At 35.2% G+C, this 23,964-nt stretch overlaps 1 protein-coding gene across 1 annotated transcript in view; it reads left to right on the top strand.

The window, feature by feature from the left end:
• Asz1 (ankyrin repeat, SAM and basic leucine zipper domain containing 1) overlaps nt 1-22,840 on the top strand; it is a 48,230-nt gene extending 25,390 nt beyond the window's left edge. The window contains exons 5-13 of the mRNA XM_055612870.1: nt 5,906-6,017; nt 6,546-6,680; nt 7,323-7,447; nt 8,287-8,362; nt 9,316-9,372; nt 10,275-10,384; nt 18,555-18,660; nt 19,380-19,493; nt 22,539-22,840. Coding sequence (XP_055468845.1) covers nt 5,906-6,017; nt 6,546-6,680; nt 7,323-7,447; nt 8,287-8,362; nt 9,316-9,372; nt 10,275-10,384; nt 18,555-18,660; nt 19,380-19,493; nt 22,539-22,691 — 988 coding nt within the window. The 3' untranslated portion in view covers nt 22,692-22,840. The remainder of the gene's footprint in view (nt 1-5,905; nt 6,018-6,545; nt 6,681-7,322; nt 7,448-8,286; nt 8,363-9,315; nt 9,373-10,274; nt 10,385-18,554; nt 18,661-19,379; nt 19,494-22,538) is intronic.
• Nucleotides 22,841-23,964: the final 1,124 nt, after the last annotated feature.

The raw sequence follows: 23,964 nt of genomic DNA, 5'->3' as shown, positions 1-23,964 counted from the left end.
TGTGTGTGTGTGTGTGTGTGTGTGTGTGTGTGTGTGTGTGTGTGTGTTTCAGAAATCCTAGTTTCTGATAGCTTCTACTCCCTGAAGTATAGGTCTCTAAGTTAATACTTTCTTTTCACTCTGTTTCATAGAACATTTATCACATCTATATGAAATACATTTATGAGTCTCACACACATACAATTTCAAAGCTTCAAAGATGTGGTAACAACAAAATAGTTAAGTTCTGTACTGGTCTATACAGCTAATGACAGATAGAAATGAAAGTATCTCATATGCCAGAGGAAATACCATCTTACACTGAAAGCTAGTATCTGTATATGGCCAGGCTCAAGCTTTGTACCATTCTCCATAAAACTACCAGGATTCCCACAGGAATATCCTGGGCATTTCAAGTACTTTCCCCTGTTAACCCGAGGAGTTCTTACTGTGTCTCACTTCTTAAAGGTTTCTCACCATCTCCCTGGAGATGAAGACCAGCTTGCAACACTTGAGTGAACACTCAAACTTTATCACAACCTTCCAACCTATTGTAGATGTACACTTTATCATTGCCCAAATAATGCTTGTTTCATTATTCTTCCAGCTACACTTGTAAGCAGATTTTGGATAGGGTAGATGATAAACATTCATAAAATATGTACGTGAAGATAAGCCAACCATTTAATTTGTAATACAAGAAAGTAGTGGGTATATCATTGTGAATGAATATTCCTGTCAAGTTGAGTTTTGTTGCCCTCTAGTGGAAGTTTTATTGAAGAAGCTAGAAAGTCAGACTTGCTAAAAAAAAAAAAATCAGAAAAAATGATTTATGATACAAATGCATTTATAAGCTAGCTTTGAACCTAAGCTAGCTGACTTTACTGCTTATACTCTAACTCAGAAGTTGTCAAACCTCCAGGACTATATTAGAACACAGCTGTATTCTAATTTTTTTTTTATAGAACAGATCTTTCATTTATCTGTGGCAGTTTTCATACTGTAATAACAGTCAAATGCCACAATCATGGCACATCTGTGTGTGCTCACAAGGATTAAGGGATTTACCCTGTTGTATTCCATAGGAAAAGTAGTAAACTCTGACTTAAGACATTGAACTTTGTTGCTTATGATAAAGCCATTAGCCATTTGTTTTCAGTTATGAATGGATTAACAAAACTATAATGTTAAGATTATATTAGGTTTACACTTGGTTAATGCAAAGCAATCAGCTCAGCAACTACTAAATAGTAGGAATGAAATGATAGTGTTTTATGTAATTTGTAAAATTAAATAACCAAAGAACCAAGGGGATTGTGCCAACCTTATGAACTAACTCTAAAATTTCTAGAAGGAAATCTGACTAATATCAACACTTTGGGCAAAAATAGCTTTATGACCTTAACATACTAAACTGAGGATACATCTTGACCTTGCACAGATAATTTAGATATAAAATAACTAAAATACTTTAATAAAGTTCTATTTAAAACAAAGGGGAATGCTTCTAGCCTGGAAAAGGCATATCTCTGAAGAATAAAAGCTGGGAAGCCTGGCAATACCTAAAATCAGCATTACAGTCAAACAAGGGCAGAACATCTGACTTGAATCTTCTGTATTTTACTAGAGCATGACAGTAGTCCAGAAAGCAGGATACATTAGCCATTGGTCATTAAACTCCAGAGAATACCAGCATTTTAAGGTTAAACATGCATAGCAAATTCAGGAAAGATGATTAATAAAGGAAAACCAGAAGAATCTAAAAGGCCCTATCACTCTCAAGAGTGGAAGAGGGATGTGCTGCCACAGATAATTTTTGTGAAACAAGTACAGCCAAGTGTTAAACTATAATACAGCTAAGCGTATCTACATAATATTAAGTGTGTCATTGCTGACAGTAGTTAAGTAGGTTAGAAGCTAGATATAAGGAATTTCACTAGAATATAACACAACAGGTAATAGAAAGGGAATCTATAAGGAAAAGATAGGAAACTTGAAGAACATTGTCATAAGTTCTACTCTCTGCCTAATAAGCTTCCAGAAAGCTTATTAGAACTCAGTAAAGACCTGGGTTGTATCTAAACAAAGGTTCCAGGATAGAAAAGAAGGTAGATGTGCTGTCTTTGAAGCACTAATGGCCAGGAATAGTCACATCCTGAAGAAACCATTTCTAAATAGTAAGATTCTTTGCTTCCATGAGAAAATGTTTATGTAGTAAGTGTTTCTAAGATTGATGGTTAACAATGATGGTCAACCCGACAGGATCTAGAATTGCCTAGGAGACAAATCTCTTGGGAGGTCTGTGAGGAAGGTTTTTACTTCAGGTGAGCTGAGGTGGGAAGAGCCCCCTAACTAGGTGAACAGTCCCATAGGCTGAATTTCCAGAACTGAATGAAAAGGAAAAGCAAGCTTTCCATTAGCATGCTTCTCTTCTGTTCTGTGGGTGGGGTATGACCAGATGCAAGTGCCCGTCACCATGACTTCACCTCTTTGAGGTGTACCCTTGAGCTGTAAACCAGACTAACACTGTTCCTACCGTAAATGCTTCTGTCAGCTGCTCTATCATAGCAGCAGGAAAAGATACAGCATGTATGTTTTAATTAAGAATTAAAATATATAGGTCTATCATAGTAAGCTTCAAAACATCTTAAAGGAATAAACACTTCCTATGCTGTCATTATTTGACAATTTAATAACTTTATGTGGAAGACAAATGGTCTGAGCAATGAATTTTGATCTAAAATTATGTATTTAGTCTTTTCATCATCTAAGGGTGAAGATAAAATACTTTGTCGTGTATATGGGAACTCAAAGCTATTTTCCTCAGCAGGAACACTACTGGCATTTAGAATGAGATCATCCCATTTGTTGCAGGACATGTCTGGTCCAGGTCCTCATCCATTTAATTCAAACTAATGTCCTCCAGTGATTATACTGACCACTAGAGGGAACCAGTAGACCAGCAAAAGACAGTTGACACTCAATCTGCAGGGAGTTCTGCTTTAAAACAAAGTAGCCAGTGAACTCTGTAGCAGGTTTTCTGATCACCTTCCTCGGGGTGCAGCCTTGCCAGTCCACAGAGGAAGACAATGCAGCCAGTCCTGATGAGACCTGATAGGCTAGGGTTAGATGGAGGAGGACCTCCCCTATCAGTGGGCTAGGAGAGGGTCATGGGAGGAGATGAGGGAGGGAGTTTCGGATTGGAAGGGAATGAGGGAGGGGGCCACAACCAGTACACAAATTTAATAAATTGTAATAAATGATAATAAAAAAGAAATTTAAAAAATTAATAAATTTTGTCCTTTGACAATTTCAAAAACAAAACAAACAAAAATGAACAACAACAACAACAAAAAGACAAAGGAGCCAAAAAGGTGAAGGACTCCACAAGAAAACTTACAGAGTCAAATAAGCTGGGCCCCTGGGGCCTCACAGAGACTGACCCACCAACCAAAGAGCATTCGTGGGACAGACCTAGGCGCCCTGCACACGTATAACAGATGTGCAGCTTGGTCTTCATTTGGAATCTCTAACAACTGGAACAGGAGCTATCTCTGACTGTTGCCTGCCTTTGGATCCCATTTGTCTAACTGAGCTGCCTTGTCTGGCCTCAGAAGATGCACCTAGCCCTACTGCATCTTGATACTCCAAGGCAGGTTAATATACTGAGAGGCCTCCCCTTCCCTGAGGAGGAGGAGGGTGAACAGGGGAAAGGGAGGGACTGAGAGGAAAGGAGGGAGGGGAAGCTGCAATTGGGATATAAAAGTAAATTAATTAATCAATGAAAACAGAGCAAAGGAAGGATATAGCTTTTGAAATTGTAACTCATTAAATGCAGAGCAAAGTAAAAGGAAACTATACTTTCTTCAATAAAATTAAACAGGGGAAACTCATAAGTGTAATCAGTGGTAAAACTCAAAGCCCCAAAGTGTTTTAATTGTGAATTTCAGAATCAAAAAGTAAAAGTGGCGTAAGCAGAGCCTTGAAACATTAAGACTGTGTGCATGCCTTCTGACTTTATGTCCATCCATGTCCTTGTCATTATTTCACAAGGCAGCACATTTCATAAAATGACACGAATACATGTGAAGTTCTTAATTTTTAACTAAGGGTTACTTGTCTATCATACCTGATGTTTTTGACTCAATCCTAAGTACTGAAAAAGTTCTCTTTAACTAAGAACTACTACTTCCTTCTATCCTATCTCAGCATCACAACAGTTCTACACTTGGTGCAAATCTGTTCCATGCTGACACTTCCTTATGTGATCTTAGTGTTAGAAAGATATTTTGTGTGTCATCTTATCCCTTCATCAAATTATTTTCATCAATATTTGTGTACTGTATCTCCTCTTGAAATATTTGTTTACATATCACGCCAGCAAGGAAAAAATGTAATGGTTGAGAATTTAATTACTGACAAGTCCTGGTAATTACAAAAATTACAATAAAAATAGAGTCAACATAAAAAGACCTATTTCAATAATGAGACGATGCATAGAGACAAAATAGAGAATAATTCTATCTCAAATCTGAGGAAGGAATTGACAGAGTTTTCATAGTACACAAAAATCTAAGAAAAAATGATAAAAACTCCTTTTAAATTATGATTATATAAGACTATCTAAATACAACATGGAAAAAAGCTCCATAAATGAATAAACACAAATAAACATATCCAGTAAGCTAAAATACCAAAACAGAAGGCACACACACACAAATGGACTTGAATTTGTGTTGGAACTGAAAAACATACATTTGGATTCAAAACACAGAAGAAAAAGGGGCAAGTATCAATGGTTTTGCTAAAATTGTTGGTGTAGAGAAGTCACACTCAGGATATACCTCCAGCTTATAAAACTTATAGAGAAATAAGGTTGGTAAGTAATGTGACTAGAAACATGAACTTCCGGTCAAAATGTTGATTTCTTAAGTGATTGCACATGTTATTCTCTCTGAGGTTCTTCATATGTAAGTCAGATAATATGGTAACTCTGAAACGCTGGATCCGGAATGTCAGATCTCCCGTAAGACGTTATGTTTATGTTCCACTCACATACAACAGATAGATGACTCTAGTCTCCTTTGAATGGGCCCAGAAACTAATGGCCAGGAGTAGAGGTAGTGATGAGTTATAGAGAAACCACTAATTTTCCCCAGAAAATACTTGAGAATACTTGGCAAATGAATGGTTTGATCGCTTTCTGGATTGGCGTAAGTCCTAGCTCAGAATAAAATTCTATCCTAAACTAAAATAGCATGATAATAGACTATATTAAGACATGAGGAGATCCAGTCAATAGAGGCCTTATTTGTGTCATTCATCTACTGGATTCCCAACAGAAGCATAATGGGCATTCTGATCAAATTCTAGAGGAAGATGTAAATTGATTATTTGTTTTAGTAAGCATTGATTACTTAATGATGAGTGTACATTTTTTCACTATAAGGTATGGTGTAAGTATTCAGTACTTTTGCTTAGTTAGATGAAGGTTGAACTTTTATTTTAAAATATGTTATAAATAATATATTTTGATCATATTTTCCCCTCCTTTAACTCCTCCTATATCATCCCCACCCAATTTCATGTTTAATTTCTTTTTCTTTCAATCTCTCTTTCTCTCTTTCAACAAATTCAAAGGTCAAAATAAACATATCCAATACGATGAAATACCAAAACAAAAGGCATACACACACAAAAAAAAATGGAGTAGAATTTGTGGGCATGGGGCCTGGAAAATTTGGCTGATATACCAGTGACACTCAGTCATGTTTGTTTTAATTACTTGCTATAGTAATATCTCTTATTCCCTTCTCCTTTCTTTTAAAACATTATTGATGGTATTGTGTGTGTGTATACATTCATAAAGCTGAATGGCTGCCAGTGATAACATGAACACATACGTCTTTCTCCTCTTCCTCCATAGGAGACTTATGACTCCAATCATGTATGCTGCCCGAGATGGTCATACTCAGGTTGTTGCTCTGCTTGTAGCTCATGGAGCAGAAGTTAACGCCCAGGATGAGAATGGTTATACTGTGAGAAATGCTTTTCAGTGTTGACTTCTATGTAGAGTCATTGATACTTTGCTATTTTACCAATAACCTACACAAATGGTAGTTTTGTTTGGTTGATGTTTACTGTCAGAGTTAGTAAGTTGTAGAAGGCTTGGACATTGGCTGTAATCACTGCTGGGTGAAAACACTGTGACAGCAACAGCTTAGAGAAGGGAAATTATTTGAACCGTGATAAAAGAAGCTGTGATTCACAACAAAACCAGGGTTCTAGAAAATGCGCACAAATTCTTTCATAGAAAAACATCTGTAATGGTAGATAAGTTCTTTATTCCATGACATTAGTTAGCTGCGTAAAACAGTGTTTGTGTCTATAAAGTCCATAAGGACAGCTGGAAATCTGTTTACATTATATTGTGCAATGAGGAGATTGCATCACTCTGCTAATTAGCTGTGCTCTCCTTTTTACTGTGCCATAAATACCGGTGAAAATATCTCTTATCTTTCTCACATGCACTCCTTTTTAAGCAGCCTTCTTTCCCACACTTACAGGCCTTAACATGGGCAGCACGTCAGGGTCATAAAAATGTAATTCTGAAGTTGCTTGAACTCGGAGCTAATAAAATGCTACAGACCAAAGATGGCAGAACACCAAGCGAGATTGCAAAAAGAAATAAACACCTCGAGGTATTCACCTGTGTACTTTCATTGTCATCGTATTATCATGTAGAATATTTATATTATTTATCACAGTTCCTAAATATAACAATAGCATTTTGAGCAATTATTAAATACTTGGCTAGATTTTCTTCTCCAAGGAGGTAATGAAAACTGTATTTTGCTAAAATATTCATCTTTTAAATAAAAAATTGCTATTACAGTCATTTACAGTGATATGAAAAGTAGTAAAATCTTATTTTGTCCCTAGAAGTATAATAGACATATAATAGACATAATAGACATGGGTTGCTTTGAGATGTGTACTTGGGATCTGGGTATATGACATGTAATCATTCTTAGCCATGTACTTCAAGTATTTACTTTATAAATAATGTATTTAAAATGCCTCATATCATCACTATAAAAATATTAATCACTATACTTGATTTTTGAATTTCTGAATTGGTGTACTTTTATTATTTTAGATTAAGGAAGCATTTACTTGCTTTTACAAAAGTTTTTCTCAGGATAAAGAGTTGCAAAACTCGGAATCACTCATCTAATTAGAATTTTCTTTCTACATAAAAAAAATAATGTGTTCTCTGTCTTTTCAGATAAAGGGCTAATCATTATTTTAACTATATTTGAATGACTTGGGACTCTTTTTAGATCTTCAACTTTCTTTCTTTGACTCTGAATCCATTGGAAGGAAAACTTCAGCACCTAACCAAAGAAGAGACTATTTGTAAGCTTTTGGCCACAGATTCTGATAAAGAAAAAGACCACATATTTAGGTAACATATTTCAGTTTAACAAAAAGCATATAAAATGCATATTTTATTACTTGTGGTAAATTTAGCAAATTATATAAGGTATATGGTATTTTAAACTTTAATAAGCATTTGGAAATGCCATTTTAAAATGTCTATATTTTAGATTTCTTATTCTCCAGAATTTTAGAAGAGTTTTATTTAGTTATTTACTTAACTCTGACTTTAATATACATTTTTAGTAAAATAACAAATTCTATTTTTAAGAGACTCAAGATTATATTTGTATTCAAACTTGTTCGTGTTAAATCTTATTTTCTAATTATTTTTAATCATCTGGTTTTATTTTTAAAGAACAAATCCCTGAACCTTATTGTTCAGACATTACAGTCTCTAGCTACTCCCTTTATAGTTACCATCTAATTTATGTTTACTGCATCGAAAGATATTTCCATTTGCAACATTTCATGACAAATACATACTGTTGAATATTTAAAATCTTAGGAAAGATGAGATGAATATCACCACCCATGTTTTCTGTTTCTTTGTTTAAGAAACTTTGTTTTGGGTTGGGAATGTAGTTCACTGCTTAGATTATGTGAAGCCCTGAGTTTAATTTTTCAGCTTTAGAAGGGAGAGGAAGAAAGGGAGAGGAAGTAGGGCGATGGGGAGAGCAGGGCACAGAGAAAGAACCTAGTTTACTCCTTTGATGCAGCATTTAAATGTTCTGTGCAAACGTACAAATATGTTCTGCCTGGATTCATTCTTACTCATTCCCATGCCTGCTCTGAAATAGACATGCACATATACTTCTGTGTATGTGTAGTCTGTTCTGAAACTGACCTTGCTATGGTATGTTATAGTCCATATACAGCGTTTGGAGATCTGGAAATATTTTTACATGGTCTTGGACTTGAACATATGACAGACTTATTAAAGGTAAGATTTCATATAAAGCAGAGTGAGTTTTATATGGGTGTGTGTTTATATTTGCCATAGCATGGTGTATTAGAATAAAATTGAATTTTATTCACAAGCATACCATTTACTTCTCCTTCATTTTTAGACTACCTATTTTAAATTTATAAGCATTTCAAAACTTATTAACTTAGGATATATATGTATGTGTATGTATATAATATATATGTGTATATATACTTATCTATAAATTAGAAGCTGTCTGGATTTTAAAAGTGCTATCTGATACATCTGTGCACATGTAAGCCATATGTTTACAGTTGTTTTTTGTAGGTGGAACACTAGAAGCATGATTTTGAACCAGACAGTCCTGTATCAGATATTTGTTCTGAGTATTAACTGGAATATGCTATTTAAATATCATTTTTTTTTCCTTAAGGACAAGTATAAGTTGTCATAAAGATTAGGTTAGATTATATACCAAGAACTATGTGTGCTTTAAGCATGCATTTGAGTAGGATTTGAGTAGATGACAGTTGTTACTAGGTAGATAAGGATATTAAGCAAAGGACTTGTTTAAGACAGGTTCTCCTGGGAATGTGAACATTGGTTCAGGTATTGCAGAGTTGAATTCATTGTACAATACTGAAACTTCTGTTTGAGGAAATCCTGGGTGAAAACTCATGTTATTGATAGTTCAGTCTGATGCCATCCAGAATTTAAATACTCAAATAATTTCTATCTAGTTTTTAGAATGTTCTCTTTTTAGGAGTTCTAGCTGTTTTCTTAGATTCTGGGAAATTAGGTACTGCCTGCCTTGTAAGTGAGTACATAGTATCTAAACAATGATGGAACTCTTAAGCTACACACCCTCTGAAAACCTGAAAGCTATTTGAGAAAGCAGTTAAGTGACATCTTCCTTTCCTACTTTGCTTTGTTCACAATGAAAAGTGGGATTTTTGCCTTTTGTGCAGGAAAGGGATATAACTTTAAGACACCTTCTGACCATGAAAAAAGACGAGCTTACAAAGGTTAGTATTACTTATAAAATGCCAGATATATTCTTTGATGTTTTTAAAGTTGCACATTCTTTTATTTTGTATTTTAAAAATCATAGGGCTTTGTAGACTGAAATTTTGTAGGTTTTTGGTTAGAAACAACAGTGAATTACCAAGTGTAAATCATACCTCAGTATTAAATTGCTTTAAAAACGTTTACAGACCTAGAGCATGGTGCTTCCTAGGATTAGTTTTCTCTCATCTAGAACTGCTACTGGTTTGTAGGTGGGAAATGGATTTGTAAAAGAGGCTACTTCGACGTAAAAGGTGATTTTTAATTCAGCCATATGCATGTCCTCCAAATTAGCACAAATTGAGTTATCACCTGTTAACATTAGAATTCAAAAATAGGTATGGGAGTTTTAGAGGAACTTTTGTAAGGATATTTTAAAGTAATGATTTTGCTGTATGAACACATTGTATACTTGAAGTCTCTACTATCACTAAAATCCAAAGGATTGTACTATTTAACAAAGTCCAGGAAAAAAGTTTGCTCTAACATTGAAGGTAAAATACAGATAAAGACATTAATTCTCACATCACTAATAACACCCTCAACAATATTTTGGAGGAAAAACTATTTGCTGTGTTTTTCAGAATGATAATAGTTTAAATGCTAATTAATAATGTTGCTTTTGAATCCATCAACATTATCATTTTATATTACAAAAAATGACTATAGTTAATTACTAACCTAAACCACTTAATGATGTAACTTTGTTGAGATACAAGCAAACAATATAATTAAGTTTATTACTTTCCAATATTTGTTTTGCAAGATAGAAATTCATCTAGAAAAATGGCATTAGTGGTCTTGAATATGAAATTATTCAAGTGAAACTGTCTTACTGACCCTTTAAATTATTTCTACCTAGAATGGAATTGCCAGTAAAGACCAGCAGAAAATTCTGGCTGCTTTGAAGGAACTAGAAGTAGAAGAGATAAATTTTGGAAAATTACCTGAAGTGGCTAAGTTGGAAATCAGGTATAATTATCTGTTTACAATTAATATTACTTACAACGAAGAATTCTTTTTTTGGTGTAGTGCCTAAGTATTTGATTTAATGCTACAGTTTCCCCAGGAAAATGGGTTTTTAGATACACAGTAGTTATAAGCAGATGCACTTTATAAAGTTGATGTTTACAAAATTATATTACAAAGAAACAAAACAGTGCCTTTTGTTAACTTGCATGGAAACAATTTGTATGTCTTTTTATTTCATCTTGCTCAATCACATTGTGTAAAAAATACATTTTTTAGCATAGTTCTCATTCTCTTTAAATCAGAGCTAGAATCATGCTCTAGCTGCTAAAGTGCCTACCATGCAAATATGAGGCCATGAATTCAGTCCCTGAATTTCCCCCAATCAATCCAAACATGTGATCCTGGCTGCGAAGGCAGAGACAGACAAATCCTTGGGGCAGTCTGCCATACTCTGCCCAGGAGTCCTAGGACGGGAAGACATCCTGTCTTAAAGGAACAAAAGGGGCAATACCTAAGGAGCAATGCCTGACACTGCCCTCTGGCTTCCATATGAAGTCCACATACACACGCACACGCATGCACACCCTTACGAAGACACACACACAAAGGAGAAAAAAAGTAACATTTTCACAACAGCCACATAGAAAGCATTCATCATAAGTTCATCCTCATTTCAGCCTTCCTAAGTGAGAACCTCAGCTAAGTTTATAAGAAGTATTACTACAGGTTCTTCTTTGTGCTTTATCTAGTTTTGGTGTTGGAGTGGCAGCATTAAAAAAATGATTAGGAAATTACTATCCTCGTCCATTTTCTGGACAAGGAAACTAGTGTTGATTTTTCTTTAAACATTTATGTAGATTTCTCCACTGAAACCATTGGGCTTGGAGTTATTTTAGGGTATGTTCTTCCTCTAAGTTGTATCTTCTTTAGTAGTTACAGAACTATTAAAGCTGTGGCTATTTTATTTTGGCTTCATTTTTGTAATCTGTAGTTTTTCCAGGTCTTGTTTCTTTACTAAATGGTTGCATTCACAAGTATACAGAATTGGTGGTATTTCCTGCTCTCCGAGTTTTGATACCTGTGTACTCTATTATCTCTTTTTTCACTTACTAGTATTGGTGTCCCGCACACACATTTTTATTTCTATCAGTCTTGCTAGAGGTTTTATTAATTTTTAGGTAGACACTCCTTTTAACTTAGTGTTCACTTTGTGTCTGTGGGGGGTTAGGGTTTGTGCCTGACAAGAGTGTATGTGGGAGCAGAGGACAAGTTAGAGAAATTGGGTTTCTCTGTCACCATGGAGGTCCTAGAGGCTGGGTGACCAGTGCTTTACTCACTGAGCCATCTCCCTATCCTTGAGAACCTTCTTTGGTTTCATTGCTACTATAAATTTCATTGGTTTCTGCTATTACTGTTTCCTTCCTTCTGCCTGCTTTCAATTTATTTACTTTATTTTTGTTGTTCATGAGTATTTGTTTCTCCTTCCCCTCCTCCCTTCCTCTCGGTTTTGTGAAAGGATCTCTGTCTGTAACCTAGACTGGCCTCCAGTACTCAGTCCTCCTGCCTTGGCTTCCCAAGTGGAAGACTACAGGTACAGGCCACCTTATTGACATCCTTTGTATCACCCTTTGCATTGTTTCCCTTCAAGGCATTCTCTTTCTTCATGCATCACTCAAAAGGATGCCTTTTGGTTTATGTATGCTTAGAAACCTTCCTATTGATTTCTAGTCTGCTTCAGCTCAGTAACTGAGTGTTCGCTATAAAGAATGGGTAGAATTTAAACATAGACTAGAAAACCTGAAAAGCTTTTGCCTCTTAAATTAGTTCATTTTGTAAATATTTTTATGTCAGTGGAACCTATATTTAAAAATAAACACAGAAATTTTTGAAATTCTAATTGCTTGTTTATTAGTTTTTAACTTCTTTAGTTCTTTATATATTCTGGATATCAGCCCTCTGTCAGATGTAGGTCTGGTGAAGATCCTTTCCCAACCTGTAGGCATTCATTTTGTTCTGACGACAGTGCCTTTGCTTTTCATGAGGTCCCATTTATTGATTGTAGCTCTTAGAGTCTGTGCTATTGGTGTTCTGTTCAGGAAGTTGTCTCCTGTGCCAATGAGTTCTAGGCTCTTCCCCACTTTTTCTTCTAACCCATTTAGTGTATCTGGTTTTATGTTGAGGTCTTTGATCAACTTGGACTTTAGTTTTGTGCAGGGTGATAAATATGGATCTATTTTCATTTTTCTGCATGGAGACATCCAGTTGGACCAGCACCATTTGTTGAAGATGCTGCCTATTTTCCATTGAATGGTTTTGGCTTCTTTTGTCAAAAATCAAGTATTCATAGATGTGTGGGTTTATTTCTAGGTCTTCTATTCCATTGATCCACCTTTCTGTTTCTATGCCAATACCATGCAGTTTTTATTACTATGACTGGCTCTTTGACCTCCACCACCACCACCACCCCGCCCCGAGAGAGGAGCAGCCTTGCTAGGCCACAGAGAAGGACATTGCAGCCAGTCCTGAAGATACCTGATAAGCTAGGTCAGATGGAAGGGGAGGAGGACCTCCCCTATCAGTGGACTTGGAAAGGGGCATGGAGGAGATGAGGGAGGGAGGGTGGCATTGGGAGGGAATGAGGGAGCTACAACTGGAATACAAAGTTAATAAACTGTAACTAATATTAAAAAAATAAAAATTAATTAAAAATAATAATAATTGTTTTTCTTCCAACAGCTTAATAATTTTGGACACCTATTTAGGACCTGCACTAGATAACCAGCCTGTGAGGCTTTATGTGCCATAAAAAAATACTTACAAATGCCTTTTTGGCATTACTTATGTAGCTTTCTAAGTTTCATACTTTAGCTATGATCAAAGAAATGTCTGTATTGTTTAGAACTTCCAAGAAACTATCAATATGATCCTGATTTTTCAAAGCCTATCAGAGTCGACATTATAAATACTCTTTTCTCATTGCTTTGTCTCCATCTAACAGGAATGACTTACGTATTTGGTGTTACCATTTCTAGATAATATCATAGCTCTCAAATATTTAAATGCATTATGAAGGATTTTGGTAGTGATGCTTTTAAATCAGCAATCCTTAAATATCTCTGTCATTTCATCGTTGTTTCTATTAAGCAATATCCCAGGTTCTAGGTGACTATCTTTCAGATAAGAATCACCAATATTATTTATTTTTATTAGAGATGCCTCTATGAATGTATTTGTGGGCTTTAGTAGACCTAAAGAGTATAGAATTATGAATGGCTCACTTATTAAAAGTGCTGAATTTTTTTAAAAAATAAAAATGTCAGGCACATATTCTAGGAATTTGACCTTGTTATTAAATCACAGACTATGTTTATATGATTGTAAAGACAAGGTTTTGCTTCCCATTTATTCAAAGTCATCATTTAAAGAAGAAATTAGTCATTAAGTCATAAGAAAACTAACAGCAAGAAAAGTTGAATTGATTGATTATAATCTCCTGATAATTTTATTTCAACAATTAAGCCACTGATTTATTTTAAGAGACTTTGTGTGGTCAGATTCCTAAAATCATCTGTTACAAAAATACATACATACTGTTTATATACTTTTTTATGCATTGGCTGTTTGTAGAACTTAAATTTTAAACTTAAATGTTGCTTTTGAACAAACTAATCAGCATTCATCAGTTTCTTCTCAGATGTTTTACTTGAGCTCTGAGCTACCTAAAATCCACTTGAATGTGTCAAAAGTGTCTCAGAACTACGTCCTTAAAGAAACTACTCAAAAATCTATATAGATCTAATGTTTGATTAAAATACATTGTTCAAGGCAGTTTTTTCTAAACATTTTAAAATTGGAATTTCTAAATAACAGCAGAGAAATGATTGGCTTATAGTCCATAAACATTTTTTCCATTATTAACATTATTTTGAAACTTAATGTCATGGAAAAATATCTATACAATGTTAAAGGTAAAACTTAAACTAGCATATTAAATATAATATTAGTTGTAGAAATCTATAGGAGAAATACTGGAAGAAACTATAAGAAAATATCATGGCAGAAAATAGTGCCACTTACTACTTTTGGGTGGTATGATTTTTTTTTCAATTATTCTACAATAAGGGTATAGTACTTCTATTTATAATATATTAATCATAGATATTAAATTTTATCTTAATATTGGATTTCAGATTTTTAATTACATTTTTATTTTTATATTAATTACAGTTTATTCACTTTGTATCTGAGCTGTAGCCCCCTTCCTCATTCCCTTCCAATCCCACCCTCTCTCCCTTATCTCCTCCCATTCTCCTCTCCAAGTCCACTAATAGGGGAGGTCCTCCTCCCCTTCCACCTGACCCTAGCTTACCAGGTCTCATCAGGACTGGCTATATTGTCCTCCTCTGTGGCCTGGCAAGGCTGCTACCCTCTTGGGTGGGGGGACCAAAGAGCCCACCACTGAGTTCATGTCAGAGACAGCCCCTTTTCCCCTTACTAGGGTACCCACTTGGACACTGAGCTGCCATGTGCTATATCTGAGCTGGAGTTCTAGGTCTCCATGAATGGTCCTTGGTTGGAGTATCAGTCTCAGAAAAGACACCTGTGCCCAGATATTTTGGTTCTGTTGCTCTCCTTGTGGAGCCCTTATCCTCTCCAGGTCTATCTCCTTCTTCTTTCATATGATTCCCTGCACTCTGCCAAAAGTTTGGTTATGAATCTCAGCATCTGCTTTGATACCCTGCTGGGTAGAGTCTTTCAGTGGCCCTCTGTGGTAGGGTCCTGTCCTGTTTCCTGTTTTCTCTTTTTTTCCAAAGTTCATCCTTTTTGTCTTTCTGAGTGAGGATTTTTAGGACATGGCCTAGCCTGCTTATAAATGTTAAGCATCAGCCACAGTGAAGTTCGGTCCTTGATCATTCTTATCTTTGGCCAGCTGCAGTGGCTTTCCAGAATCCTTGTTCAGAGAGAGACTAGAGGACCTGCTCTAGTTTGGGTATGCTCCTCCATGTCAGGAAAAGAAAAACCTGTAGCCAACTGGCAGAACTAGTCATTGGCTCCATAAGCTCAGAGGAACAGGAAGTTTGCCGTAAGATGAAGACTTACAAACATGGGTCCCTAAACTTGAGCTGAATAAGGATGACATTGGTAGGCATGCTAATGTGCATGGGAGGAGGAGGTTCCTGAGCAGCAACCTACACAAAGAACTACAGACAAGCAACTGTGACTGCTGGGAAGAGCATTAAGCTGGTTATCCAGTACCAAATTGTCACCCCTAAAAACATATACATAAAAGGAACATACAGACTGAGCATATATATGTGTGTATATAAGCATTTATGTATGCATATTGTATACATACATACATATACATGCATATGTGTGTGTGTGTATAACAATGGTTAATAAAAAGGAGGACATAAATTTGAAAGAGCAAGGAGGGGAATAAGAGAGGCTTGTAAGGCGGTAAAGTAAAGTCCTAAGATGATTTAGAGGAGGAATGGAAGGTGAAAGTGATGTATTCATATCGCATTATGTATTTTTATTATAATCTAAAAAAGTTGCACAACTTATTTTATGTGCCAGAGTAGCTCCCATTGCCATTGCGTGTGTCAGTGGGGGAAAAAAAAAGTATAATCCTTTGGAAAGGAGAAGATAATGCACAGACACATGAATTTGATCAAATAACTCTTTTTACTATGCCTTTGTCATATCTGCTTCTTTATAGTTACTTAATGCAAACAAATTGCTAGGGCTACATGCAAAGTTCTATTGGTTGAATATCGTATAGCCCTGATAGGAGACACCGAACACATACTTGTGACATGAATGGTTCTCACTAGAGCTGTGATTTATATAAGTTGCCTACTATATGGTCCTAAAATTATATCTCAAAAGAAAGGCTTGTGTTTTGTTTTCACGTACTATCTTGGTTACTTTTCTATTGCTGTAATGAGATACTGTGCTGGTTTGAATAAAAATCTGCCTGCTTCTGCCTCCCAAGTGCTTGGTTAAAGGTGTACACCAACACCACCTAATGACAACGGTGCTTTGCATAGACTTATCCCAGCCTGTAAAACTGTATATAGTAGTTGGCCAAAGACTGCATATAAGAATGTTGTTTGAAATGAAAAGTAGTATTTTGTCCCATAGGTCATTTTTTTCTTTTATATTTTTTTTTATTTTAGTAGATACTATTGACCCCTATACAAATTATTTATTTTTCCCATTTTTCTAGACTATAGCATTGTATGGTAATGTGTTCCTATTTATTTATTCAAATTTTTCCTTTCTACTTATTTGAATTATTTAACTTGATGGCTATGTGGTCTGTTGGGTTCTATGAGTGGCACTGTGGTTTTCGCTGTAGACTTCTGTCAGTCATTAAAGCCAGCCCAGTGTCCTATCTGCCTGATCGATGAATATTTAAGATACTCAACAATCTTTCCTGGGATAGTTCCCTTCACTTTCATTCCATAGAGTGGTCATCTCTGGTTCCCTTCTTCCCAGGCTACTTACTTTCTTTTCCTGACTGCTGTCTTTACCACTCTGACGTCTCCTCTTTTCATTTATTCTGTTTTCTGATCTTCAGGGTCATAGTTTGATACTGTTGCTACTTTGGTTCGTATGTACTCAAATTCATGCTAGAAGGAAAAACTAACCTAGTTAGATTGGTAAATGTAAAGTAATTAGTGAATATAAATAATTTCTTATTGATGTTCCCTCACTGGCTCTAAGTTCGAGTCTCTTGAGTCTACAGATAAGAGGGTAAATATGGGTAAAAGACTTACACCTAGGCTCACTAGTTGTAACCTGCTCAACATGCATCATTGAAGTTACACCATAATTGAGCTAACTCAAATGCCAGCCTTTTGCGCGACAGAATACTGGGTCTCCTTCTGTCCTCCTGAGAATCTCGTCTTCATTCTAGAGAGTTGGCAATATCTCTCTTGAGATTAGGCTTGCCCAGAGCTGAAAGCCCCCTACATGTGGATGCTGACCCCAAACTCAGGTCAGCCCAGGTTAGGAGTCTGTGCTCTTAATTTGGCTATAATATTTTCTGTTCATCTTCTACTCTGCTCACCATTCATCCCCAAATTCAGTTTCTTGTTTAATGATACACTTTTCTAGAGCAATGAAAATGAAATTATTTTTATTTTAAATGTACTTCATTTCTTTTGTTTTTCCTGGTTCTTCGACTTTTATGCTACTTTAATCCACAACAAATCACCAAGTAAAATTTATACCAAGTTTTTACTTTCTCCTCACCTGTGAACAAGTGTGAGCCACTTCAGACACTGATGAGGAAAGGTAAAATAAATAATTCATAAAAATCATCAGTGCAGTATCCTCCACAATTGCTACTCAAATATTGGTTCTTTTTTTTTTAATTTTATTTTTTTCTTATCAGTTACATTTTATTAACTCTGTATCCCAGCCGTGTCCCGATCCCTCATTTCCTCCCAGTCCCTCCTTCCCTCCCTCCTCTCCACCGTGCCCCTTTCCAAGTCCACTGATAGGGGGGACCTCCTCCCCATTCATCTGATCCTGTTTTATCAGGTATCTTCAGGACTGGCTGCAAAGCTCTCCTCTGTGGCCTAACAGGACTGCTCCTCCCTTGGGGAGTGGGGAGGCCAAAGAGCCAGTCATTGAGTTCCTGTTAGAAATAGTCCTTGTTCCCCTCACTATGGGAAACCATTTGGTTACTAAGCTACCACAGGCTACATCTGAGCAGAGGTTCTAGGTTATATGCATACATGGTCCTTGGTTGAATGTCAGTCTCAGAAAAGACCCTGTGCCCAGATATATTTGGTCCTTGTGGAGCTCCTATCCTTTCCCCATCAGACTAACTCCCCTTCTTTCTTATGATTCCCTGTACTCTGCCAAAGGTTTGGTCATGAGCCTTTGCTTTGTAGCAGAGCTTGTCTGTCAAGTGCAAAGTCCAGGGTTCAAAACCACAAAAAGTTCATGCCACAAAAACTGTGGAATAAATAAGGAGTAGGAAAGGAATTAATTCAGTGTTCTTGGGACTAGAGACTAGATTCTTTTATACTTAGTGCATATTTCAGTTCCAAATATATGTTAGTCAATTTTTTTCAAATCTTTAATTTTATAAGCAGATTGGTAGAATGAAGAAAATTACTTGTAACTGGTTCCGTTTGTTTCCTTTCTTTAGTGGTGATGAGTTCCTCAACTTTCTTTTGAAATTAAACAAGCAATGTGGCCATTTAATCACAGCTGTGCAGAACATCATTACCGAGTTACCCGTAAATTCTCACAAGGTATTTAATCAAGTGTTGTTCCATGGCGTGTGAATATGTAAGCATAACTTGTTAGTTTAAATCTGATGAAGTTCTATCGGTTGTTCAGCATGAGGTCCAAAGTTTTGAATATTCTCTTCCATAGCTAATTCATCATAGAATCTTGAGCTCTCAGCCTCAAGCAAGGAGGAAAGAAGGCAAGCCAAATCTAAACACATCTCTGCATTGAACTTGTCATTTGTTGTTACTGATGATTTAATTGATGAAAATTAAAAGCTGTTAGGAGACCCAAGTGAAAGATGAAACAAAACAGCATGTTGAATGTTATCTAAAAAATATGCTGATATAGTGCTTTTCTCAGTTAAAATTTAAAGTAGATACTGACCCACAAAAGCAGACTTTCTGAGTTTTTGTTTTGCCTGTTTGTCTCTACTATAGACTTTATAATGAAAATTTTAAATAACCTTTCCTCTTATGGTTAAGGTATAATGGTAGTTTAAAATCATGACATTTTTTAAATATTTGAAAAATTATGTATTCACCACAAATATTTACTAATATTAATTTATTACACATAAGTATGTATTTAGGAAATTCATATAAAATTACTGACTTACTTTGTTGCCAGGATTTATTCTGAGAAAAACAGTCAATTCTGTATTTTAATCTTTTAAATCTTTGTGCATATAAATTGTGAAAGGTTATTTCCATTTTAAATAAACTTTTGGAAATCTCAACAGATAGTACTGGAGTGGGCTTCTCCCAGAAATTTTACTTCAGTTTGTGAAGAACTGGTTGGTAATGTTGAAGATCTGAATGAAGAGGTCTGCAAGCTGAAGGAGTTGATTCAGAAGGTATATATTTAACATTAGCATTGGTGGAAACTGGGGAACCCTTCGCAGCCAGCTCTCTGAAAGTGAAGCGGTTCTAACAGCAGCAATAAGGGGGACACATAGAGGAATGGTAAGACAGTTTCCCAAGGGAGAAGTAGGCGTACGAAGCAGGTATTCCTGCCGTTACAGAAGAGTGTGCTGAAAGAACTTGTGTTCCTCATGCTTCTACAGCAAGAAAGAGTACCAGCCCAGTGATGATCTTCTAGAGTTCACTAGACATAGGCCCGTGGCAAACTGCTTGCTCAGCCCCCTTCAAATAGTCTGGCAAGACGGTCCAGGACCATAAAATAGTGGTACCTTTTGGTAAGAGTTTATTCCAAAACTGTATATACCACAAGTGTATTATACTAGGCAGACAATTTAATAATTATGGTATGTTCATTTGATATGCTGTGCACTTAGGAGCTTGGAGTATAATTCAAAAGTAAAGTGTTTGCTTAGCACATACCAGGCACTTAGTTCAATTCTCAACAATGAAAACAGAAAATATAATGTAAAACCAATGGAAAATAATTGAAAGTATTTATTTGCTTGTTAAAGATAGAAATTAAATGATTATTTACTTATATAAATGCAAAAAAAGGGCAAATGAGATGCTTACTGGCTCTGTTAATGAGATAACATTGGCAATGAAGTGTTATTTCTGTTGGCCAGACTCCATATCATCTTTTATAATTAACTGTTTTTAGGATGTAGACATTTTTTATTATGTCTTTATATGTATATAGGAGCAGCATATGTCTGGATTTTAAGGCAGGTTCCTTTTTCCCTTTTAAAAAAAAATGTCTATACCAAGATGCAAGCTAATAAATATCAGTCTTTATTGAAGCTATAAAAAAAGAAAAAGAACACTCTGAGTTTCTTAAAAACTCACTTCTGAATCCCTGTAAATCTGATAAACTTGATGTCTGCAAAAATTCTGTGACATATCTGATTTTTACAATTTTGGCGTAAAATTCATTTAATATTTTCACCAATAGTTTATCAAAAGAATTTTTAAGAGCAGACTTTATGTTCAAGGCAATTTGTCATCTCTCTTAAAATATATTTAATCAACAAAAAGTCCTTTAAGCTCAGAACAGAGTTGTGAAGCAAATTCTATAATAGTGAATGAAGCTGCTTTAAATGGAAAAATAAGTAATATATTTCTATTTTGAGAAAAATCATTCATTCATTCACCAGATACTGAGAGTCCCTACACAAGCTAGATAGAGCCTTTACTTGCTGAGAGCACAAACTTTATAGCACCATTCATCTTCACTCCTCCATCACTTCTAGAATTGAAGGAAAGTGGAATTAATTTTGCTCAGCATGATAGTCTTGAGAATCCAAGGAAAAGTAGAAAGATTTATATATAGAAACTTCTTTGAAAGCATCTTAAGTATAAGAAATTCCTAAAAGCATATTTTTGGCAGGAATGGCTACTAATTTGGTTTTTCAGACTAAAACCTGATTGATGTAGGTGGTTCAGTGAGATGCAATTAGGGAGAAAGAACCTAAAGTACACTGTGTCAGATAAAATTAAGCATTGTCTTAATTTTTAACTTAATTCTTAATTAACTTAATTCTTAACTTACTGAAATAAAGCATTGTGGGATTAGGTATCATAATATCTCATTTAATAATATATGCCTGTGAAAAGAACCTTCATCTTTTTCTTCACTACATGGGTAGTAGTTTTTCTGTGACCCTTCTCTACCTAGAGTTCAACTTTCTAAGTAAAAACAAGCCTGGAAATATGTTGATTTATCTGTAACAATGACAAGCATAATTCTTTGACTAAGGAAAAGTTTTAATTTTTCAGTAAATTACTAAGTTTTCTAAATTAGCTGTACATGAACAGTTCCTGTAATGAGATTTTACTCAGAAAATCTGGAAGGCTTCCATTTTGAGGACTATTATGCTTATTAAGCTTCTGATAGTTTAATTTTTACTGATAGGAACTTAGCAAAGAAGTATACAAGTTATCACAGATAAGTGTACTGAGGTAACAAAGATAGGATAGAAGAGGTCAAGGCTAGCCTTTAACACCATATCATTCTCTTTCAAACCAACACACTGACAACTCTTGTCAGAAAGGGTCATTGTTTAATAAAGGAATGACTGTCTCGGGATTCACTAAATGGAGCATCAGTGTCAAAAAAGAATCTGTTGCTGAATGAAGCCATTTGGAAGTTAAACCAAGATTACAGTCTTAATGAGATTGGCATCAGAGTCCATTTTTCTACTATAAATTTGAAAATTAATTTTGCAGACTTTTTAAATTAAATATTTATACTGCGGAATTTCAAAGGCTTTATTCCTACTATTGGAAATATTTCTATGGTCATTCTAGCACAGGGTTTTTCTAGTAAATATCACTCAATGAATGTGTCCAGTTCTTTTATCTTTTAAAGATCTTTTGCTTTCTTCTTATTCTCTCTCTTAATCCACTCCAACAGCTATCTCTCACCCCTTCCTCCCCACACCCACTCAGCACCCCCATCCGCGCCAGCACACACACTGAGGCTTCTTCCCTGTGGGAGTTGAGCAGAAGTGTAGGAGATTGCTGAGCTGCTGGATGTGGCGCTTACGCTCTGAGACACATTTGTTCCTGCAGTTACAATGCAGCGCCTTCTGACCTTTACTAAACTTTGCCACAGACTTGCTATAAGAATGGCTCAGCCCTTAATGGGATACTAATTGAATTTAATACAAAAGAAAATAAATTCCCCTTGTTATTCCCTATAGATAAAATAGAAGCTTTAAGTTGACATGAAAGAAACTTTCATAAAACACCATTTTTAAGTGAGATCATCTATAAAATTATGTATTATTAATGTAAAAGTAATAATCATCTATGAAAGATACTGGTAAATGATATATATGTTCACTTTAAACCTGTCATGAGGTATTCGGTTACCTCAATCTAAGTCCTGTGAATTAATAGGAACTTTTTTTGCAGAACAAATGTTTTCATTTTCAGTATGTTGCTTACTAACTCTTGTTTTCCTCACTAAACATTAGATGCAGAATGAACGGGAAAATGATCCAACTCATATCCCATTAGTTGAAGAAGTGTCGACATGGAAGAGTCGAATTTTGAAGAGGTCAGCAGTTACAGTATGTGGATTTGGGCTACTGTTTTTCATCTGCAAGCTAACTTTTCAGAGAAAATAATACTAGTATTTTTTTAAGTTATGTATGTACATGTTATTCAAGTGTACTAGCATTGCTTTCAATCATTTGTGATACAACATAGCTTTATTTCCTTGCCCATATGCCATAGGAAAATTATGATAACATAGAGTTTTTCTTTAGAAAGTGACTTCAGTTTGAATTATATAGTTTATTATATTTTTATGTTAATTTCAATCAAGAAATAAATTATGGATAATTCTTTCATTTAAATCTGACTAAATCACATGCAAAATAAATGTTTGCTATTCTTTACATTCAGAGAACGTGTGTTTATTTGTCATAAAAAAGCTTAGAGTATTTGTGAAGAGTTCGTAAGTTGATATTCCTTTTAGTCCTATTTCCTTCCTTTATTATATAATAAGGGTCATCTTGCTGATTTTTATTTATATGATTTTGATAGGAAATTGTTAATTAGCAGTTATGAAATTGTCAGAGAAAACAAAAGACAACAGTATAAAACATGAAAATCTTTATAAATACTTTGAAAAAGTTGGGGAATTTTTTGATTGGTTTGGTTTTTTTGTTTGTTTATTTTGTTTTGTTTCTTTTGGGTTTTGTTGTTTTGTTTTGTTTTGTTTTTTGTTTTTGTGGCAGGGATTGTCCATATGGCATTGACTCTCCTGGACTATCTTTGTAGATCAAGCTGGCCTCAAACTCATAGAGATGTGCCTGCCTTTGCCTCCTTGAGTGCTGGGATTACAGGCATCTGCCACAATGCCTGGCTTAAAAGGTATTTTAAATGCAGAATAAAAAGGAAAATTAAGAAATAGTATGTAAGACACAAAATATATTAGCATTTTATGTATTTTTGCTAAATATTCTATATACAACATTTTGGGGATATTTTGAAACTGAATGACATTTGGTAGGTTATTTCTCACCTCTAAGAACGTAAGATTTTATTTTTCAATTTGAAATATTGATATTCAAATTCTGAAAGTAAAATTAAAAGCAGGCAGATTACATTTATCAGATAATATGGTCTTCAAGTCTTGGTTCACTTAGTGCCATACTGAAATGGTGACGGTCTGTAGTTAAGAGCTAACAGCAAACAGAGGGGAAGAATTTTGGGATGAGAGACGAGCATGAGGACTGTTCTGCCTATTCATAATACCAAAGCTGCAAGACTTAAACCAGCATTCTGCACACGTGCTCAGTTGTGTACTGTTGGAAGGAATGACACAATGAAGGGTGTCTAACACATCAGCAGCTGTTACAGCAAGTTGTGATGTCTCCTGTTGAAGCAATTTCA

Source organism: Psammomys obesus, unplaced genomic scaffold (assembly GCF_907164565.1).
Source record: "Psammomys obesus unplaced genomic scaffold, mPsaObe1.curated_primary_1811, whole genome shotgun sequence".
In the NCBI taxonomy this organism is placed as follows: domain Eukaryota; kingdom Metazoa; phylum Chordata; class Mammalia; order Rodentia; family Muridae; genus Psammomys; species Psammomys obesus.
This window is presented reverse-complemented; position numbering and strand designations above follow the sequence as displayed.